Source organism: Solanum tuberosum, unplaced genomic scaffold, assembly GCF_000226075.1.
Source record: "Solanum tuberosum cultivar DM 1-3 516 R44 unplaced genomic scaffold, SolTub_3.0 scf00059, whole genome shotgun sequence".
Lineage (NCBI taxonomy): Eukaryota > Viridiplantae > Streptophyta > Magnoliopsida > Solanales > Solanaceae > Solanum > Solanum tuberosum.
This window is the reverse complement of record NW_006238983.1, coordinates 62,586-80,033: the sequence shown is the minus strand read 5'-3', so window position 1 is coordinate 80,033 and position 17,448 is coordinate 62,586. Positions and strand designations below refer to the sequence as shown.

The following is a 17,448-nucleotide window of genomic DNA, read 5'->3' as shown; positions in this document are numbered from 1 at the left end:
CGTAGGGATACAAAATCTAATCGAAAATCGAATTAAATTGCAAATTAAGTTAAATCGAGAAAAAAACCCGATTAGTAATTGGTTTGATTTGGTTTGGTATTGGAAAAAAAAATTCGACTATGTTTGGGTTGGTTTGGTTTTAACTAAAAAAATTAACTCGAGATCAAATCAATTTGACATTATATATATAATTTTAAAATTTTATTTTATAGATAAAAATATTTACTTTGATATAATTTTTAAATATTTCTTATACGTTTTCATAGTTTTTATCTTTTAATATATTATTTCAAGTTCTAAAATTAGAATTTTGAATGGTTCAATAAAGATTATAGTCCACAAATGTTGGTAATTGTAATAAAGCTTAAATCAAAATCAAATTAATACTAATGCAAAAAGCAAATCAATTCTAACACTAAGAATGATAATAATATTGAATATTTGTTCTTTGATTTTACATTGTTTTAGACAATTCAAATACATAAATATAATTTTAATTTCATTTAATATTTTGTCATGTAACTAGTACTTATTAAATTTATTTTAGCATGATTTAAGTACTTTTAAATTATGATTATTTTCATTATGACTTTGTTAATTTGCAATATTATTTTACGCGATTTCATTATTATTATTTTTTTGTTGGATATTTTAGTGTCATTACTTATATTATATTTTGTCTTATTTTTTTAAGAAATATCTTAGATAATTATATTTTGGTAGGACTAAAGAAATATTTGATGTTAAGTAAATTATATGTTTATATGAATACTTTATCGAAAAAATCTAAAAAAACCCGAAAATTTGAAAAATCCAAAAAAATCTGAAAAAACCCGAGGTTGAAAAATTTGAGTTTTATTGGTTTGGTTTGATTTATATATTTAAAAATACGACACAAATAATTTGATTTGATATTTAAAAAATCCGAACCAACCCGATCATGTACACCCTACTTCTACGAATTAATTATAAGTGCATTTGTTTAAATAGTTCTGATCTATTCTTTGAATACTTGGTAAGAAAAAGTGTTGTATCCTCTTTGATTTAAGTAACATAATATATGGATATATGTTAGTATCGGAGGAGGGGAACGAAAGTTGCATTCAATTACAGTTCTTTCATTATATGAACTAACCTGAAAAAAGGAAAAAATGCATAACCATCTCATGATTAATTTTTAATTTAAACCAACACTGAAACTTTCCCGAACAAACAATATTATTACTAATGCATCATATAAATAGACAGAGTCAGGTAGTTGCAGTAGCAACATGAAACCACCAAATACATAGTTCTTAGTCTTACTTGATCTTACCCAGAGTTTTCCATTCTGAAATTATTGGAGTAGTTGTTTTTATTATGATTTACAAAATTTATGCATAAGAAGTCTAATAAGAATGAGCACACAAATAAGAGAGAGAGCATTGTCGAGAGAAGGCCAAAAATAGACCATTCCAACATTCGTTAAGTCTTTCTTAAGTAAAGAATAAAATGAGAAAAATCAACGCTCATACATTCTGAAAAGCAGTAGTGAACATTCCAAGGTTTGTGATTTTGCAACATTAGAAGCAGTGACTCTTGGTATTAACACATAAACAAGCACTTGATTACCAAAGAAAGTGATTCCAGATACTCTTTAAACTATTACCGTAAATCTTCAAAGCTCTTGAAAGCACAATAAACAACATGAATTTGTTTGAACACAGCAGCAAATTATTGGAAGTAAGAATAACTGATTCTAACTAAGTCCATTTTATTGTCTTGTGAACAATAGTAAGAACATTACGCAACCAAAATTTCAAAGGCGAAAGAATGTATTATCTCAAGTTCATTAGGATAGAAAAGAAACAACTACATGACACTAATAAAGCAAGTGTTGATCAAAATCTTAAAACATCAGAGTTTTCTTAAGAAAATATGTTCTAGTTTGTTCTGGGAGCAGCCCACTCCACGCGAAGAATTAGATTGTCATATCCATACCCATTAAGCTTGTCGATGGCCCTCTGAGCATCCTCCTTGTTTACAAAATTAATAAATCCAAAACCTCTGCTGTCGCCGGTCTTCTGGTCTATAGCTACATAGACCCGACTTACTGAACCAAAAGGCCTGAAAAGCTCAAGCAAGTCAGGTTCTCTAGTGTCTTCTGAGAGATTAGTGACACGAACCGAGTTCTCTTCATTTCTACGTCTCATTTCTGTTCCAGCAGGTCTCTCAGCACCTGCTCGCAAGCTTGGTGGAACATAAGCTCCCTTCACAGCCCCACCAGGCATATTTGCTTCTGCCACTGGGGGTTTGTCAACAAAACCTTCAGCTGGTTGAGCAAGATCCTTGAAAGGGCACTTAGATGTCCAGTGATCACCCTTCTTGCCACAAGTTCTGCACACCATTAGAACAGCACCTCCTTTAACAAGCTGAGCCATTGAGTCTCCTGCTGCTTTGGAGTCTTCAGCTTTAGAACCTGTAGGCAGCACAACAATTTATAGTAGTTTAGCACATTCCTTGAAGAGCAACACTATATTTGCAAGGCAACACACAAACATTCTTACGCATGCAACACACATGTACCTAAACTAACTCTAATAATTCAGTCATTTATCTTCTTTATTTTTTCCGTTCCATAATAGAAGGGAAACACAAAGTGAACCTTTTTTAGGCAGAGAAACCAACAATTGGTTTGGTTCAGCTGATTTAGCTTATACATAAAACTAACAAGAGCAGTGCTATCCACATTTTCTCCGTTAGGAGAAATGAAGGCCTGTCAACATATTGAAAGTCACTGTTGAAAGATTTTAACAACTTCAAAAAGTTTTTTGTGCAAGTCTAAATTCATTCCTGTCTCATTGTCTCAGGATGACCTGTTTATTTTGGAGGATGGAGCTTTAAGTCCATAGAACTCTCTTGCTCTTCATGTTGTAACCCCCCACTAAACAGACTACCATGAGACAATTAGTTCTTATTCCATTTGATGGCAAGTGAGTAGTCCCTAGGGCTTTGGTCTATTGGTGAGAGTGCAGCTTGTGTTATGTGATTAGGTGCAGGTCACAGGTTCAATCCAGCTACAAAAAAAAGTATGGTATTAAAGTGGATAAGAGTAGAGAGGCAGGCTCACCATTCATCGAGTTTCAAGACATGTGTTGTTCGCTCTTGAAGATTTATCGGTTATCATATACATATATATCGAGCAAATTGTTTTCTAAAAAGAAGAGCAAAACAACCAATTTATATTGTGAAAATTACCTAATGCAAGATCAACATTTGACAGAACAGCAGTCTGTGCTGTTCAACATGCTAAAGGTAGAGGCTCAAATGAAGTGATTTATAAAATGACTATAACAGCAACAGTCTACTTCTTGTGGAGAGAAAGGAATCTTAGAAAAGCATGCTATTTCTTGTGGAGAGAAAGGAATCTTAGAATTTTTCAAAAGCCAGAACCTGGCTGATCATGCAAGTAATTCAAGAAGTACACATTATTGCAAGGAAAGTCGCCAAACTCACTAGTTGGTTGGAAAGCCACAAGTTCTATCCAGTTTGAAATCTTCCTACTACTGATAGCCGTTAAATTGGTTTAGTTTATGCTTTAATGTCTCGTTACTAGAAGGTTGTTGGGGCATGATGTACAACAATGCTCCTATTTGTACTGATACACACATTTATATACTTTGGTAATGAAATCAATTTAATTAGTTACCAAAAAACAGATTGTCATGTCACAGAAGACTATAAAACTAAGAATATTTCATTTGAGAAAGTGGTTGACATGAGCTCCACGCAGTACAGCAAAAGTTTCAAGTTACTACAGGTACAAAAACTTAACTGGATAAACTAGGAGAATTACCAATGGTGCAGCCATGTGCTTCAACGTTTAGAAAATAAGTGATGTGCTTAATGGCTATGTAATGCACATAAAAGATTGTATGATAGAAGTGCAACTTGAAACCTTAAATGTGAGAACTAACAAATTCACACTTCACATTTATATTAAGTTGCGACGTTTAACTCATGAATACTATTAGCTTCATCTAATGTATTCATAATTCGATTTCTGGATGGTCATGACTCAACTAATAATCATTATCTCACAATTAAGTCACTTTATTTATTTAAAAGAATTGGAATTTAAAAGAAAGATAATGTTTATGAGATGATAACTCGATCATCCGAGAAATCAATTGTATGCATACATAAACTCCAACAAGCTAGCAAAGGAAAAACATTTGGATTATGCAATAACATTACTTATTTTACATCTTGGATACCAAACCAAAATATCCACAATTGCACATATATATGTAAATGTAATGCGAAATGTGACCTGGGGCTCTGGGTCTTTCAAGCAAGATCTCTTCAGTAGAAACCATGGTGAGTCTACTTCCAACATCCTCATGAACAGCGTCACCGAATTTAGGCCAAGTCCGACGTTCAATAGCCCGTTTGCTGAGACGAGCGTTGGCAAGCTTTCGAACGCGGGTGGTTGTAGTGATCTTAACCTTATTTCCATCGTCATTGAATTTGTACTCTATGATTTTTTTAATTCCATGTTCATCAGGTCCAATTATCTGTTTTGGTGGAAGAAGGAAATCGAGGTCCTCAGCGTCATCTTCCTCTAGCTCCCCCCATCTGATCTTGCTACCTGAATTACCGCCTCCATTAGAAACCATTCTTCTTCACTTTCACAACAATTCTTGTTTGTTCCTTACAACTTTACAACCACCGATGCGCAAAATACGGTTTTACTACTCCCACACAATTCCAAAACAGTTAAATCTTTTTAAAATTATGAATACCTCATTTTAAATCTCTATTTTGTATTATTATTATTTTCATATATAAAAGTTGACCCACAAATTTATATTTTATAAAAAAACACCAATCATTTTATATTTACCTTTTTTTTGTTGTTGTAAGAATAAAAAAGGAGGAGATATTATGTCACATGGTTAATCAACTATGAATTATTCTCTAAGAAAGTTACTTAATTTTTAATTCAAAAGTCACTTAGTTGACAACTTTTTTTCTCAAAAAAGTTACTTAACTTTGAGTTTTAACTCAAAAATCACTCACTTAATATGGGTTTCTCTCTAAAAATGTCACTCAATTAATAGGGATGACAATGGGGTGATGCGGGGTGGGTTGAGCTTAACCCGCAATTTTTTTAATCCGTCCCACCCCGCATAACATTTTTTTTCATTTCCAACCATCCCCGCCCCGCATACTTTCTTTTTAATATTTTTTTTTCTAGTTAAGTTTGATATTAAAAATAAAATTCATAAAAATAAATTCATTTTTTCATTAAGCTATATTAATTTAATAGGATAGTGACTTAAAATTTTATCTTTTTAGAGGTCAATTGAAAAACATGTAAGAAATTCAATTATTTATAAAGAAATTATCTTAATAAATAGTGCTCTATCACTCTTATGACATGTAAAAAATTAAAATTATATTTAAACCCACATAAAATTACATATACCCGCAACCCGCTCCGCCTCGCATTAGTTTTGAAAAAACCCACTTCAACCCGCCCCACCCCACATCCGCCTCGCCCCATCACCATCCCTATCAACTAATATCCACATGGCTAATACTCACATTATTAATACCCGCATGATTAATATCCACATTACTAATACCTGCATAATTCTATCCACCTACCAAACAACCCCTAAATAGTCCATAATGTGATTAAGTCTATATAAATTATAATTTGATACAATTTTGAACCGTTACAACTTTTATATCTATTTTTTCTTGTTTACACATAGTTAGAAGGGAATAATATCAGCAATAGTAGTATAGAAACACACATTCAAGCCAAAATAAATAAATATTAACAATAAATGTGACAACATACATACAGATGTCCATTTAGTGAAATATGTACTTTTTGTATTCATGATGATGAGGAGTATGTTGCAAGGCCTAAAAATATGAAGAACATATCGTGTTTGTATATATTCCTCGAAAAGAAAAAGACAAAGAAAACAGTTAAAAAAAACTATTTAATTAGTAAGTTTAGGCATGCATCAATCTGCATAATAATGTATTAGTGATTGATATAAGTTCAATAGTTAACCTAGTTGGCTGAAAAATGAGTAAAAGGCTGAAACATCTAGAGGCACAACTATACATAGCTTAACTCAAGGAGATGAAATCTCTTCTCTAGTTAGTTACATAGGCAACAACAGAATGGGAAATCTCTTCTCTAGTTAGTTAGAGACAATAATCGAAATAACTGCAACAGCACATATAGGAACAAAATGAGTACAATCTCACTCTATTGTCTTCTATCTATAGTAGACAAACAATAAGTAAGAGGACATATAAATTCATTAACTATTCATTATCTTTGAAGTAATATAGTGAATGTATCACATGTTAAAGAAATTAACTATGAATTTTATAACTTTTCTTCATGAACATGTACATATATTGAGAATTACCTGTTATGATTCTCTCAAGTGATTTAAGAAGCAAAGAAGTAGCTTATGATAATCTTGCAGATGAACTAACCAATACTTGACAAGATAAAGGGTCTAAAGTACATCGAGGTGGATGGTATTAAGGCTCAAAAAGTTTTTGAGTATGAGGAAATCCAATCTAGAAACTGGAGATCCTATAATCAGGTTCAATGGAAAAAATAAATTATATGATGATTAGTTATGTAATGTACTATTATATTTATTGTATTCTTACCCTATGATGTGAGTGCATTTATCACTAAATAGTACACTAAAGACAAGGATTGTAATTTTTTCTTGGAATAAATATTAATTTTAGACTTAATTTCAAGAAAATATACCTCTAGTTTCTTTTGCTCCTCTTCATCTTCATCAAAACTTGTCATCACTGTCAATGTATTCTTGTTGGTTTCTTTCTCTCCTTCTTCATTCTCAGAATCAGAGATTGCAACAAGTGCAAGAGTGTCTTCATCATTTAATATTTCATTGTCAGTACTGACTAGTTTTGGGATTTATTGTCCATGGAGTAATCTCTTGATGTGTTTTCCATAGCCATTATTGCATTCTCACAACCAGACCATCTTCCTATGTAGTCATTCTCCTATTTGAATGAATCAATTGATCTCTTCTTGTTTCTTTTTCCTAATCCTGTCGATTATTCTTGAGCCCAATTTTTGATTCTTAACTTGACTAGTATCTTCTTGGGTTGTCTGCAGAGTATTCCAATTTTGTTTGGCAGTAAAGCAGGATGAAATTCTATTGTACTCATCTGGATCAATTCCATAAATTCGAATCTTCTTTGCTTTAACATTATTTTGAACAACAATTTTATCATTAGCATCTAATTCTAGTCTTCCTTTTGGAATCAACGTCTTCCCATCCTCACCAAGTTTGGTGGGAATGGTTGACCCATAAAGAACTATATTCCGAAAATCATAATTTTCTCTGATAATATGATCCATCATCCTATTCTTTCACTATCCATAATACTGTCCGTTGAAGAGTGGTGACCTGATTTGTGAAGAACCTTTATGAGATGTTGGTAGAGTATCCATATGATCCTTTTCAAGAAGTTAAACTTTCATGAAAAGCCCTGCTTTGATACCGATTAAAAGAAAACTACGCACCAACAATTATTTCTAGAAACCTGAACTCTAGAGATGTATTAGAATAAAAAGTCAATAACACTTAATTTTTCATGGAAAACTTCCTTTCTCACGGAATAAAAAACCACGGCTTACGGCATGTATGATTTCCATCAACCTTCACTAACTTCAAAAAGCAGTTTCGCATTACAACTCTATAATCTAAGAGACTAACTCTAGTACCTCAACTCAATAGTTCACTCAAATTGTTCTAACTACTCTCCGGGAAGTCAAACTCTCTTCTTGTTACAATTCTCACAAACTCACTTTCCAAGAAGTCAAACTCACTTCTTGTTATAAACTTCACTAACTACTCTTCAAGAAGTCAAACCCACTTCTTATTACAATTCTCACAAACTCACTTTGCAAGAAGTCATACTCGCTTCTTGTTACAAAAACTTCACTAACTACTCTTCAAGAAGTCAAACTCGCTTCTTGTTACAAACCTCACCTACATAACTACTCTCTTCAATTTACGAATTATTACAACTCAATATTAAACCTAGAACAACTCAACAAAGACTAATAACTCTTGCCTTTTTCTACTCAAGCTTCAATATTCAATAGGACAAACTAGAACACAACTTGTGTACCAGGTTCAGTGTTGTTGTGACAAAATCTTGAAGTTTTGTTCCAATGACTATTGCTCTCAAGATAATGAATTTTGTGAATATTCAATAGATGTGATTTTCAATGGTCTTCTTGCCATATATATACAGTCATGCCCTAGTATATCTTGGACTGAGGCTTTTACTTTAAATATGAGGTGTAAGAAAATTTCCGATTTCCTTCCTTAAAATGAGTTTTATTCTGTAAGGAAACTTTGACTCATATTTGGACTTTAATTTTACTTTTTATTTCTTTCCTTCTTTACTCATTTATTTCTTTCCTTCTTTTCTCTTTTATTTGATCTATTTTTTATTTCATTTTTTCTCTTTTATTTTTGTTTTTTATTAGTTTTCTTTTTTGTTGTAATCTCCCATGTCTGTATAGGCTGTCCACATTCATGTCTAGGGACCTAGTTCACCTGATAGAGTACCTATAAGTGGCATGAAAAGGAATATGCTTGTAATGGGACGTTCAAGTTGAATGTTGAAATGAATAAAGTTTCTACTTCTGTTTTGTTGCGTTTTATGGAGTTTTGATGATTGACAAAGTGACATGAAATATGTAAGTCAAGCTGGTCCACATGTATATTGTCTCAAGCAGCCTAATCTGGAACAAGACCATACAATGAATAAAGACAAGTATGCAAATATCAAGAATGGATAATGGTTAATTATGGCAAACTCAACGGAAACACTACGAGCTGGATTGTAGTGTTGGAGTTCGACTACAACACCAAAGAAGCAAGGGGTTTGACTTAAGTAAGAGTCTCACTTGAAGTAGAACACCAAGTCAAGAGAGTTTGAGTTGATGTGCAGTCTGAAGTGAAGAACAACTCTCTAATTAAAGAGTTGTGTTTAAATAGAAGATAAGCCATTCAAAGTAAGGTACATACTCACAAAGCGAAAAGACAATTGACAAATTGACTTTGCCGTGCTGCTTGAATATTGAAGAAACACATTGAAAAACATATCATATTATAGAGTTAGGCTAAGTGTTTTAGCATTCTTGTATTAGGAGTTTTTCATTGAGTTGAAAGGTTAATGTAATCCTAGATTTAGTGTATTATAAACTGAATTAGGATTATAGTCTTCAAGTTGGGTAACTTAAAGACATGAGAACACATACCTTGAGAGGTTTGTGTGTTGTTAGGAATTAGAGTTTGTAATTTTTTAGGTCACATAAGTTTATTATCTTTTCTTGAAAGGTTCAATGTAGTTTAGTGAAGTTGGGAGTAAATTCTATAGATGTATATGTCGTGGTTTTTACACCTTTAGTGATTCAAGTGTTTTCATGTAAAAACAATATGTTCTTTACTTACTGCTTTAATTGCTTTGTTGGAACACATTAGATAACCCGTTTCACACTAAGGTGAACAATTAAATTAATTGACTAAACTATAGGTCGTGTAAATATTATGTTTATATGTTTTCTTCTGCTAATTTTTAGCATGCTCGTTTGTGTCATTTTAATTGATTAGTATGATAGAATCATGATTTTTTCTTAGAGCTAATACCAATGATTAAATATAATTTTAAAAAGTCTAAGGCTTGAAGTAAACCCAAAATCACTTAAAGGCCACATTTTCACCTTGAATAAAAAAGTGATTGATTAGAGTTAGTTCAAAATGATATTTGTGAACTTAGAGTAATTTCAACTCGTGGAAAAAATAGATATTTTATCACTTCTATTAGTAATTTTACCAAGTAGAAATATGTATACTTGATGAAATAAAAGTGATGTATTTGAAAATTTTAAAATTTATCTCCATGAGGTTGAAATTTATTTGGTAAAAAATTAAAAAGAATCAGGAGTGATAGAGACCACGAATATGAGTTTAATGTGTTTAATTCTCTTGTAGGATCAAAGGGAATAATTATGAAACTATTCCACCTTATTCCCCTCCATTAACTGGTGTAGTAGAAAAACAATTGATTGAGTTGACCAATGTCATACCTATTGAGTTAAATGCACTTCTAAATTTTTGGGATAAAATTATTTTGATTGCTTGTTATCTGTTGAAGGTGCCTTGTGAAAGACAAAATTAACACTATTTGAGTTGTAAAAAGATCAAATAGTAAAGAATCACTCATCTTTTAAAGGAGATTCTTCGTAAATTATATTTTAAATCAGGATATTCCTACTTTTACTAATGTCTGATATATAAATATTTATTGTTCCTGATAATATTTATGAAAAATTACTTATGTTGAAATCTTTAATTACATTCGATAATCAGAGTGAAAAAATTCATAAAATCTATGCTAGATACAATAATTATAATATTCTTATATGGTATTCTTAAATTGCTACCTTATTATGTCAAAAGAGTTGAATAACATATATACTTGAAATGATAAAATAATATACTAATTAATTAATGATTATACTATTGTAAAACTAAAGCAAAATAAGACAAGAAATATAAAAGATGAGAGAAATAGAAATAGGGAGACAAGAGATGAGAGTTTTTCTCATTCTTCCAAATATTCAAGCGTTCTCCTAATTTTCAAGTGTATCCAATATGAACTCTAACGCCTCTATTTATAGTATCACATAGAGGCATACAAAAATTTAGTCATAAACATGACATTAACCATTAAAGTTATGAAGACATTAACCATGTAAGTTATGAAGGAATATCAAGGGGAAAGGTTATGGAGGTGTGTGAATTACTATACATTAGGGTTTAATTACACCTCGAAGTTATGAACATCCACATGACTATATTTACAACACTCCCCTTTGGATGTCCGATAATATGCCTCATTAAAACCTTACTAAAAAACCTTGTTGAAAAAATTCCAGTGAAGGAAAAAGGGTACATATATCTTGTAATACGCGTTGGTTACTGTCTCATTAAAAACCTTGCCTGGAAAATTTATTGGGACAAAACCTAAGCTAAGAAAAAAAGAGTGCAGTGCATATTTACTCCCCCTAATGAAAACATCACTTAATATTTTGGAGATAACACATATCAATTTTGTATAAATTTTGTTGAAGATCGTGCTTGGAAAGAATTTTGGCGAAATATGCTTATTTTGTTTCCTTCAATATATTTGTCTTTCATTTGAGTTACCCAAACAATAATGTCTTCATATATTATTGGAATCTTCTCCTCAAAGAAAAATACACATCTCTTATGTGTTGAGCCACTTACTTTATAAGTTGCTATTATCTTGGTCAGACTTGAATATATATCAATAATTGAATGTCTTGTAAAGTTGATAAAATGGTAGTACCCTCATATGCAAATAAATTGTTTGAAGAAAGGACTTTATGTAATACCTTGAATTTAATATAACCAATAGAATCTTGACAACATTGATTAGAAATACTAAATTTATACCAATTTAATACCCAATCAAATATCTCCACGTGAATTTTCTCTTGCTTGCACATTAATAAACATATTATCTCATGGATAATAATAGGAGGATAAATAAGTGCATCAATTACACTAATACATAATATGTGCAAACCAATTTCATAAGATTGAAATTGATATTTCTTTATGTTAAACGATCTCACAATCATTGGGGTACTATTTCATGGAATCACTTTAAAACCTTTTGAATCCTTCAAAGATTTTCATAGAACCTTCACTGTCTATCTAGACATGACAACAATTTCATTACATGTATTCAACTATTTCATCATTGAAAGAAACCTCACTGCATCCACCATAGGAGAACATATCTATGTACAATGATGTCATGACTTTTGTGAAAAAATAACTTATGCCTTAAGGCACAAACCGTACATTAAATCTTATGGTTATACATTCACAATAATTCATTTATACCCCTACTGGCATTATACCTTAATCTATGGACTATAAGTCCAAAACATCACATTTTCAAATGAAATAAAATATACTTGAATAGTGCATTTTATTTTGCCAATCATTTATTTGTCCACATTAAATGAAAGATTTGAATTCAAGATCCTCGTCATCATCTATCGCATTGAGTACTATTTCATATCAAAGATACCGTCGATGATCAATTTGATTTTGATTCCAATACGACATAACTTATCGAGATCTCTTCAATTTTACATCATTTTCAGGTACCTTAACCTTTTTTAAGATTTTATGAAATGTTATGTCATGGTGCTCTTTTAAAACACTTGCCTCATTATCAAGATCATTCTGATAATTTTCCCCTCTATTCTCTCAAGGAGTTTTACGTTTGGAATCAATTGGCTATCACGCTTCTAGCGTACCATAGACTCTGCCCTTCAAGTGTCACGTCCCGAGTCTACACCCTGGACGTAACCGACACTCGAGAACCATCGCTGGTCCCCAAGAGTACCATTGGCCTAACTCAACCCTCAGCGAAAGACTTACTCAACAACATAGGAACTCAAATGCAAAGATTAACTCAACTGTCTCAAATAACTAACTCAGAATAATTAAAAATATTCAACTAGCCATAAGAAGGCAACTCAAGTCTTAAAACATTAACAAGGAAAAATAAAAAGACTCCTTAAAATACTACTGTCTATGAAGCCTCTAAATACTAAGATGGAATTCGGGACAAGACCCATGACGTCCTAACAAAATAAAACTATAATGTGAAGCCCTTTAGAAAGCAAGGAGGCTCACAAAGACTTCTCAAAAAGACTCAAAAGGACTTTCTCAAACTTTCCTCTTAACTTTACCTTGAATTTGGAATGTGAATTCAAGAGTTATGATTAGGATATGTAAGATCACTCAAGAAGTAATGAAGATTTTAAGTGTGGATATCAAGGAGAGAACATAGGTACGATTCGAGGGAACACACACGGAAAGAAGGTCGGAAGGGTAGGGGACCTGACGACCCTGGCGCACTTAGTGGCGCGGGTCATCAACCCCAAAACTACTGACCAGTGTTTGGGGCGCACTAAGTGGAGCGCCGCGCCAAGCCCCAAACTACTGGGCAGTAGTTCTAGCGCTATGGTTGCGTGCCGCCCCAAGCCCCTACCCAGAAATTTGACGAATTTTCTTGCTCAATTTCATGCCCTAACTCATTTAGAATCAAATGATTTCCTCCCAAATTCGTTTATAAACCCAACAAAATATAATAGAAAACCCACTCCAATTCATCAAGAACAAAACTCATTCGCAAGACACTCACCTCAAGAACTCAAGAAGACTTCATTGTTAAAGAATGAAGCTAAAACTGTTAGGGGTTTGCCCTGATTTTCTTAACTTATTTAAAGTTTATTTTTTCCTTAAAAGAAAAGTCAAAGTATTATCATAAATTGTTGAACTTTTTCTGAAAGGAACATATAATTTTCTTCCATATTTGGTTTATTCTTTCCTTAGAGGAAAAATATGGAATCCTATAAATAGAAGACCCCTCTTCTCACACTATGAACACAATAGAATCCACAATGTAGTCGTTTAAGAGTTTTGTTTATGGGGAGATTTATTCTCTCTACAGTTTTAATATTTTTATTTATATTGGTTTTCATATAATAATATTAGTTTTTAGTATAAGTATTTGTCATTTAATTTATCAATCATATTATTTGCAATTGTAAGCTTTCGCATGACGCCCTAATCACTTTCGAACCCAACAAGTGGTATCATAGCACATGGTTCAATGATCCAATGGTTCAACAAGATTGACGAAAGGTTTAAGTGGTTTCAAATCAATTTGCAACAACTTTGATGATAATGAAGATTTTTGTCAAGCTCCATGTGGAGAAGAAGTTTCAACCATATTTTCAACATCCCTGTTGCTACAATTTTTAAAAATAAAAATGAAATATTTTAAAACTATTTTTAACCCATATATTTTAAATCTTATTTTTAACCATGACAAGCAACAATAATGAAGATTTTGTGAAGAACAAGATTATCAAGCATAGAAGAAGGTGAATCAAGTTTTGTCAAGAAAATCCAGCCAAAAGGGGAGATTTGTTAGGGTTTTGCCATGATTTTCTTACCTTATTTAAAGTTTAGTTTTTCCTTAAAAGAAAAGTCAAAGTATTATCATAAATGGTTGAACTTTTTCTGAAAGGAACATATAATTTTCTTCCATATTTGGTTTATTCTTTCCTTAGAGGAAAAGTATAGAATCCTATAAATAGAAGACCCCTCTTCTCACACTATGAACACAATATAATCCACAATGTAGTCGTTTAAGAGTTTTGTTTATGGGGAGATTTAATCTCTCTACAGTATTAATATTTTTTTTATATTGGTTTTCGTATAATAATATTAGTTTTTAGTATAAATATTTATCATTTAATTTATCAATCATATTATTTGCAATTGTAAGCTTCCGCATGACGCCCTAATCACTTTCGAACCCAACAAAAACTTCAAAGCTTTCTCAAGAATTCAAATCAACCAACCTTAAGAACAAATTTATGGATGAAAATTACATGACTGACATAAGGGTGAACAAACCCAACACTATGAGAGCTTACATACCTCGAAAGAACTAAGTTCCTGGCGAAAATCCTCAAAGCTTGAAAGAACTCTTGAAACTTTCATCTTTTTCTCCTCTTGAAATTCTCTCTAAAAACCCTACGCTCTTTGGAATGAATGCAAACTGATGTCAATCACTTTAGACCCCTATTTGGATGAAAAAAATGTACTAGACTAGTGGGGTAAGGAAAAGACCAAAATACCCTTCCTTAAAACTGATGAGAATGCCTTAACTAGAGAGCTTGTACTCAAATGGGCATAACTCCTTCATCCGAACTTGAATTTAGCAAACTTGGTGGCATTGGAAAGAGGACTCAAAGACCTTCGATTTGATACCCTATGGGCCACCCAACACATCCTGTGCTGAAAGTTATGGTCATTTGAAGTTGACCCAAAATTTAAACATTGACCATAGTTCAAGGTGTTACATCAAGGACCATTTATCAGAACATTTGGAGCTTAATTAAAATTTGGGTCAACAAATATATATGAGAAATTATTTGTAATATTTTTCAAATGAATTATCTCTTGAACTTCAAGTTCACATTTTTTAATGAGGATCTAGACAATTCATTGCACACATAATTTTCAACTACTAATCATATCTCTCCCTAATGTTAGGAAATCTAACATTTACCCCCCAACCTCATTTACGGATCCATCTTTGTGCGTGGTGGATTAATAAAATCATATGTGCACACATTAAATCTTTAGATGGAAATTATTTGGTTCCTGACCCTAAACCAATTGTGATGGGAGAACCTTGTTGGCTTGATGCATACATGCTAAATAAACACATCTCGTACCAAATTTTATTTGAGAGTGTTGTTCCATAATCAGTGGTCTAGCTATAAATGGAGGCATAATGTTTTGTCACGACCCAAAGTATATCAGCAACACCCCGGATTTTTTTGAGATAAGACTGGAACCATTTTTCGTTGTTAGTAGGATTTTACTGAGAAATTTAAATTTTATTAGGTGTCAAGGTCACTAGATGTAGCACCTCGAGTTCCAAAAAGAACTGAAGAGAAATTCATGCAAGTCATCTGTGAGTTCTTTTAAGTTTTGGGTCAACTTCAAAGGACCATAATTTTTAGCACATAATGAGTGAGGTGGCCCATGAGGTATCGAATCAAAGATCTTTGAGTCCTTTTTCGAACCCCACCGAGTTTGCTAAAATCCGAGTTCAAATTAGGAAGATATGACTATTTGAGTGTCACCTTTCTAGATAGAGCCTTTTTACCCAAACTAAGGAGGGGTATTTTAGTCTTTTCCTTACCCCCACTTAGTATAAGCGTGAATTACACCCAATTTAGGGTCTACACTGATTAGAATTAGTTTCATTCACCCCCAAAACGTTAAGGGCTTTAGAGAGAAAATTCAAGAGGAGAAAAAGTTCAAGGTTCCAAGTGTTCAACCAAGATTTCGCCAAGAACCTAGTTCTTTAAGGTATGTAAGCTTCCATAGTGATGGTTTCGTTCACCCACACACCAATCATGATTTATATCATCGAATTCATCCATAAAGATTGATAAATTTAAGTTTTTGATGAGTGTTCTTGATGTATTGTTCTCCATTCTTGATTTATGACATTTGATTGAGTTCTTGAGGTGAGGATCTTGTTCATGAGCACTGTTCTTGAGTCTTTTTTGAGTATATTTTCATGTAATTTAATTGGGTAAACGAATCTAAGAGGGTTTGGAAGAAACCATTCGATTCTAGGTGAATTAGGGCCAAAAATTAAGAAGAAAAATTCGTCAGGTTTCTTGGGCAGGGGGCTGGCGCGCCGCGCCTGGAGTGAGCCTCTGAAGTTTAGGGGCTAGCTCCCCGCGCCACTCAGTGTGCCAGGGTCGCCTACCCCATCCTTTTTCCGTCGTTCGTCCCATCTGAGTTGTTTTAAGTACCTTCACTTCCTTCTTGATTTTACTATTCTAAATCACATTTAATCCTCAAGAGATCCTTTATATCATGAATCATAACTCTTGAATTCATAATTAAAATTCAAGATAGAGTTAAGAGTAAAGTTCGAGAGAGTTCTTCGAGTCAGTTTGAGGAGTCTTTTGCAAACTTTTAAAACTTGTTTCAAGACTCGAGTAAGTGAGTTCAGAATGAGAATAGTGTATTCATGAGCCTGCATTATTATTGAGATCCTTGAGTCGAGTTGTTTATGCCCATAAATTCCGCATGAACTCCATAAATTGAGTATCTTGAGAGGAGTAGTTGTTATGTCGTAATTTTCCTATCTTTAGAAAAATCACTTTTGAAATGTTCTAAGCATAAAACGTTTTAGGAAAAATACTTAGAAAAATAGTCGCCATTTAATTTTTTAAAGAAATTAAGAAAACTTAATTTAAAAGACTCTAACAGATTTAGTCTTTATAAATTTAGAGAAAAAGGGTACAAGATTTTCATTTACACTTCAAGAATGTTTTTAAAGCATTTGAAGTGCTCGCTAACACGCAGTTATCCTATGACTTGACTAAAATATTTTTTGACCAACTCTTGTGAAAATGATTAAGTAAAGATCATTTTTTTGAGTTTTTTAGAAAAGGAAAGAAAAGTAACTTAAACATTTGAAATAAATTAAAGACGATTTAACAAAAAATAGATTAAGATTGTGACTTTTTTTTAAAAAGAAAAATAAAATAAAATAAAATAGATAAACATTAAAACTTTAATAATAGACTATAACTTTAAGGGAAAATGCATAAGTACCCCCCAACCTATGCCTGAAATCTCAGAGACACACCTAACCTTTTCTAATGTCCTATTACTCCCCCGAACTTATTTTATATATAATTTTCTACCCCTTTTC

The 17,448-nt window shown here is 32.3% G+C and overlaps 1 protein-coding gene across 1 annotated transcript; it reads right to left on the bottom strand.

Moving 5' to 3' along the window:
* Window positions 1–1,816: 1,816 nt before the first annotated feature.
* Window positions 1,817–4,763, bottom strand: LOC102603026 (eukaryotic translation initiation factor 3 subunit G). The gene is made up of 2 exons (XM_006344530.2): window positions 4,313–4,763; window positions 1,817–2,458 (listed from the first exon to the last, which is right to left on the bottom strand). The coding sequence occupies exons 1-2, from the start codon at window positions 4,656–4,658 to the stop codon at window positions 1,923–1,925; spliced, it is 882 nt and encodes a 293-aa protein (XP_006344592.1). The 5' UTR covers window positions 4,659–4,763; the 3' UTR covers window positions 1,817–1,922.
* Window positions 4,764–17,448: the final 12,685 nt, after the last annotated feature.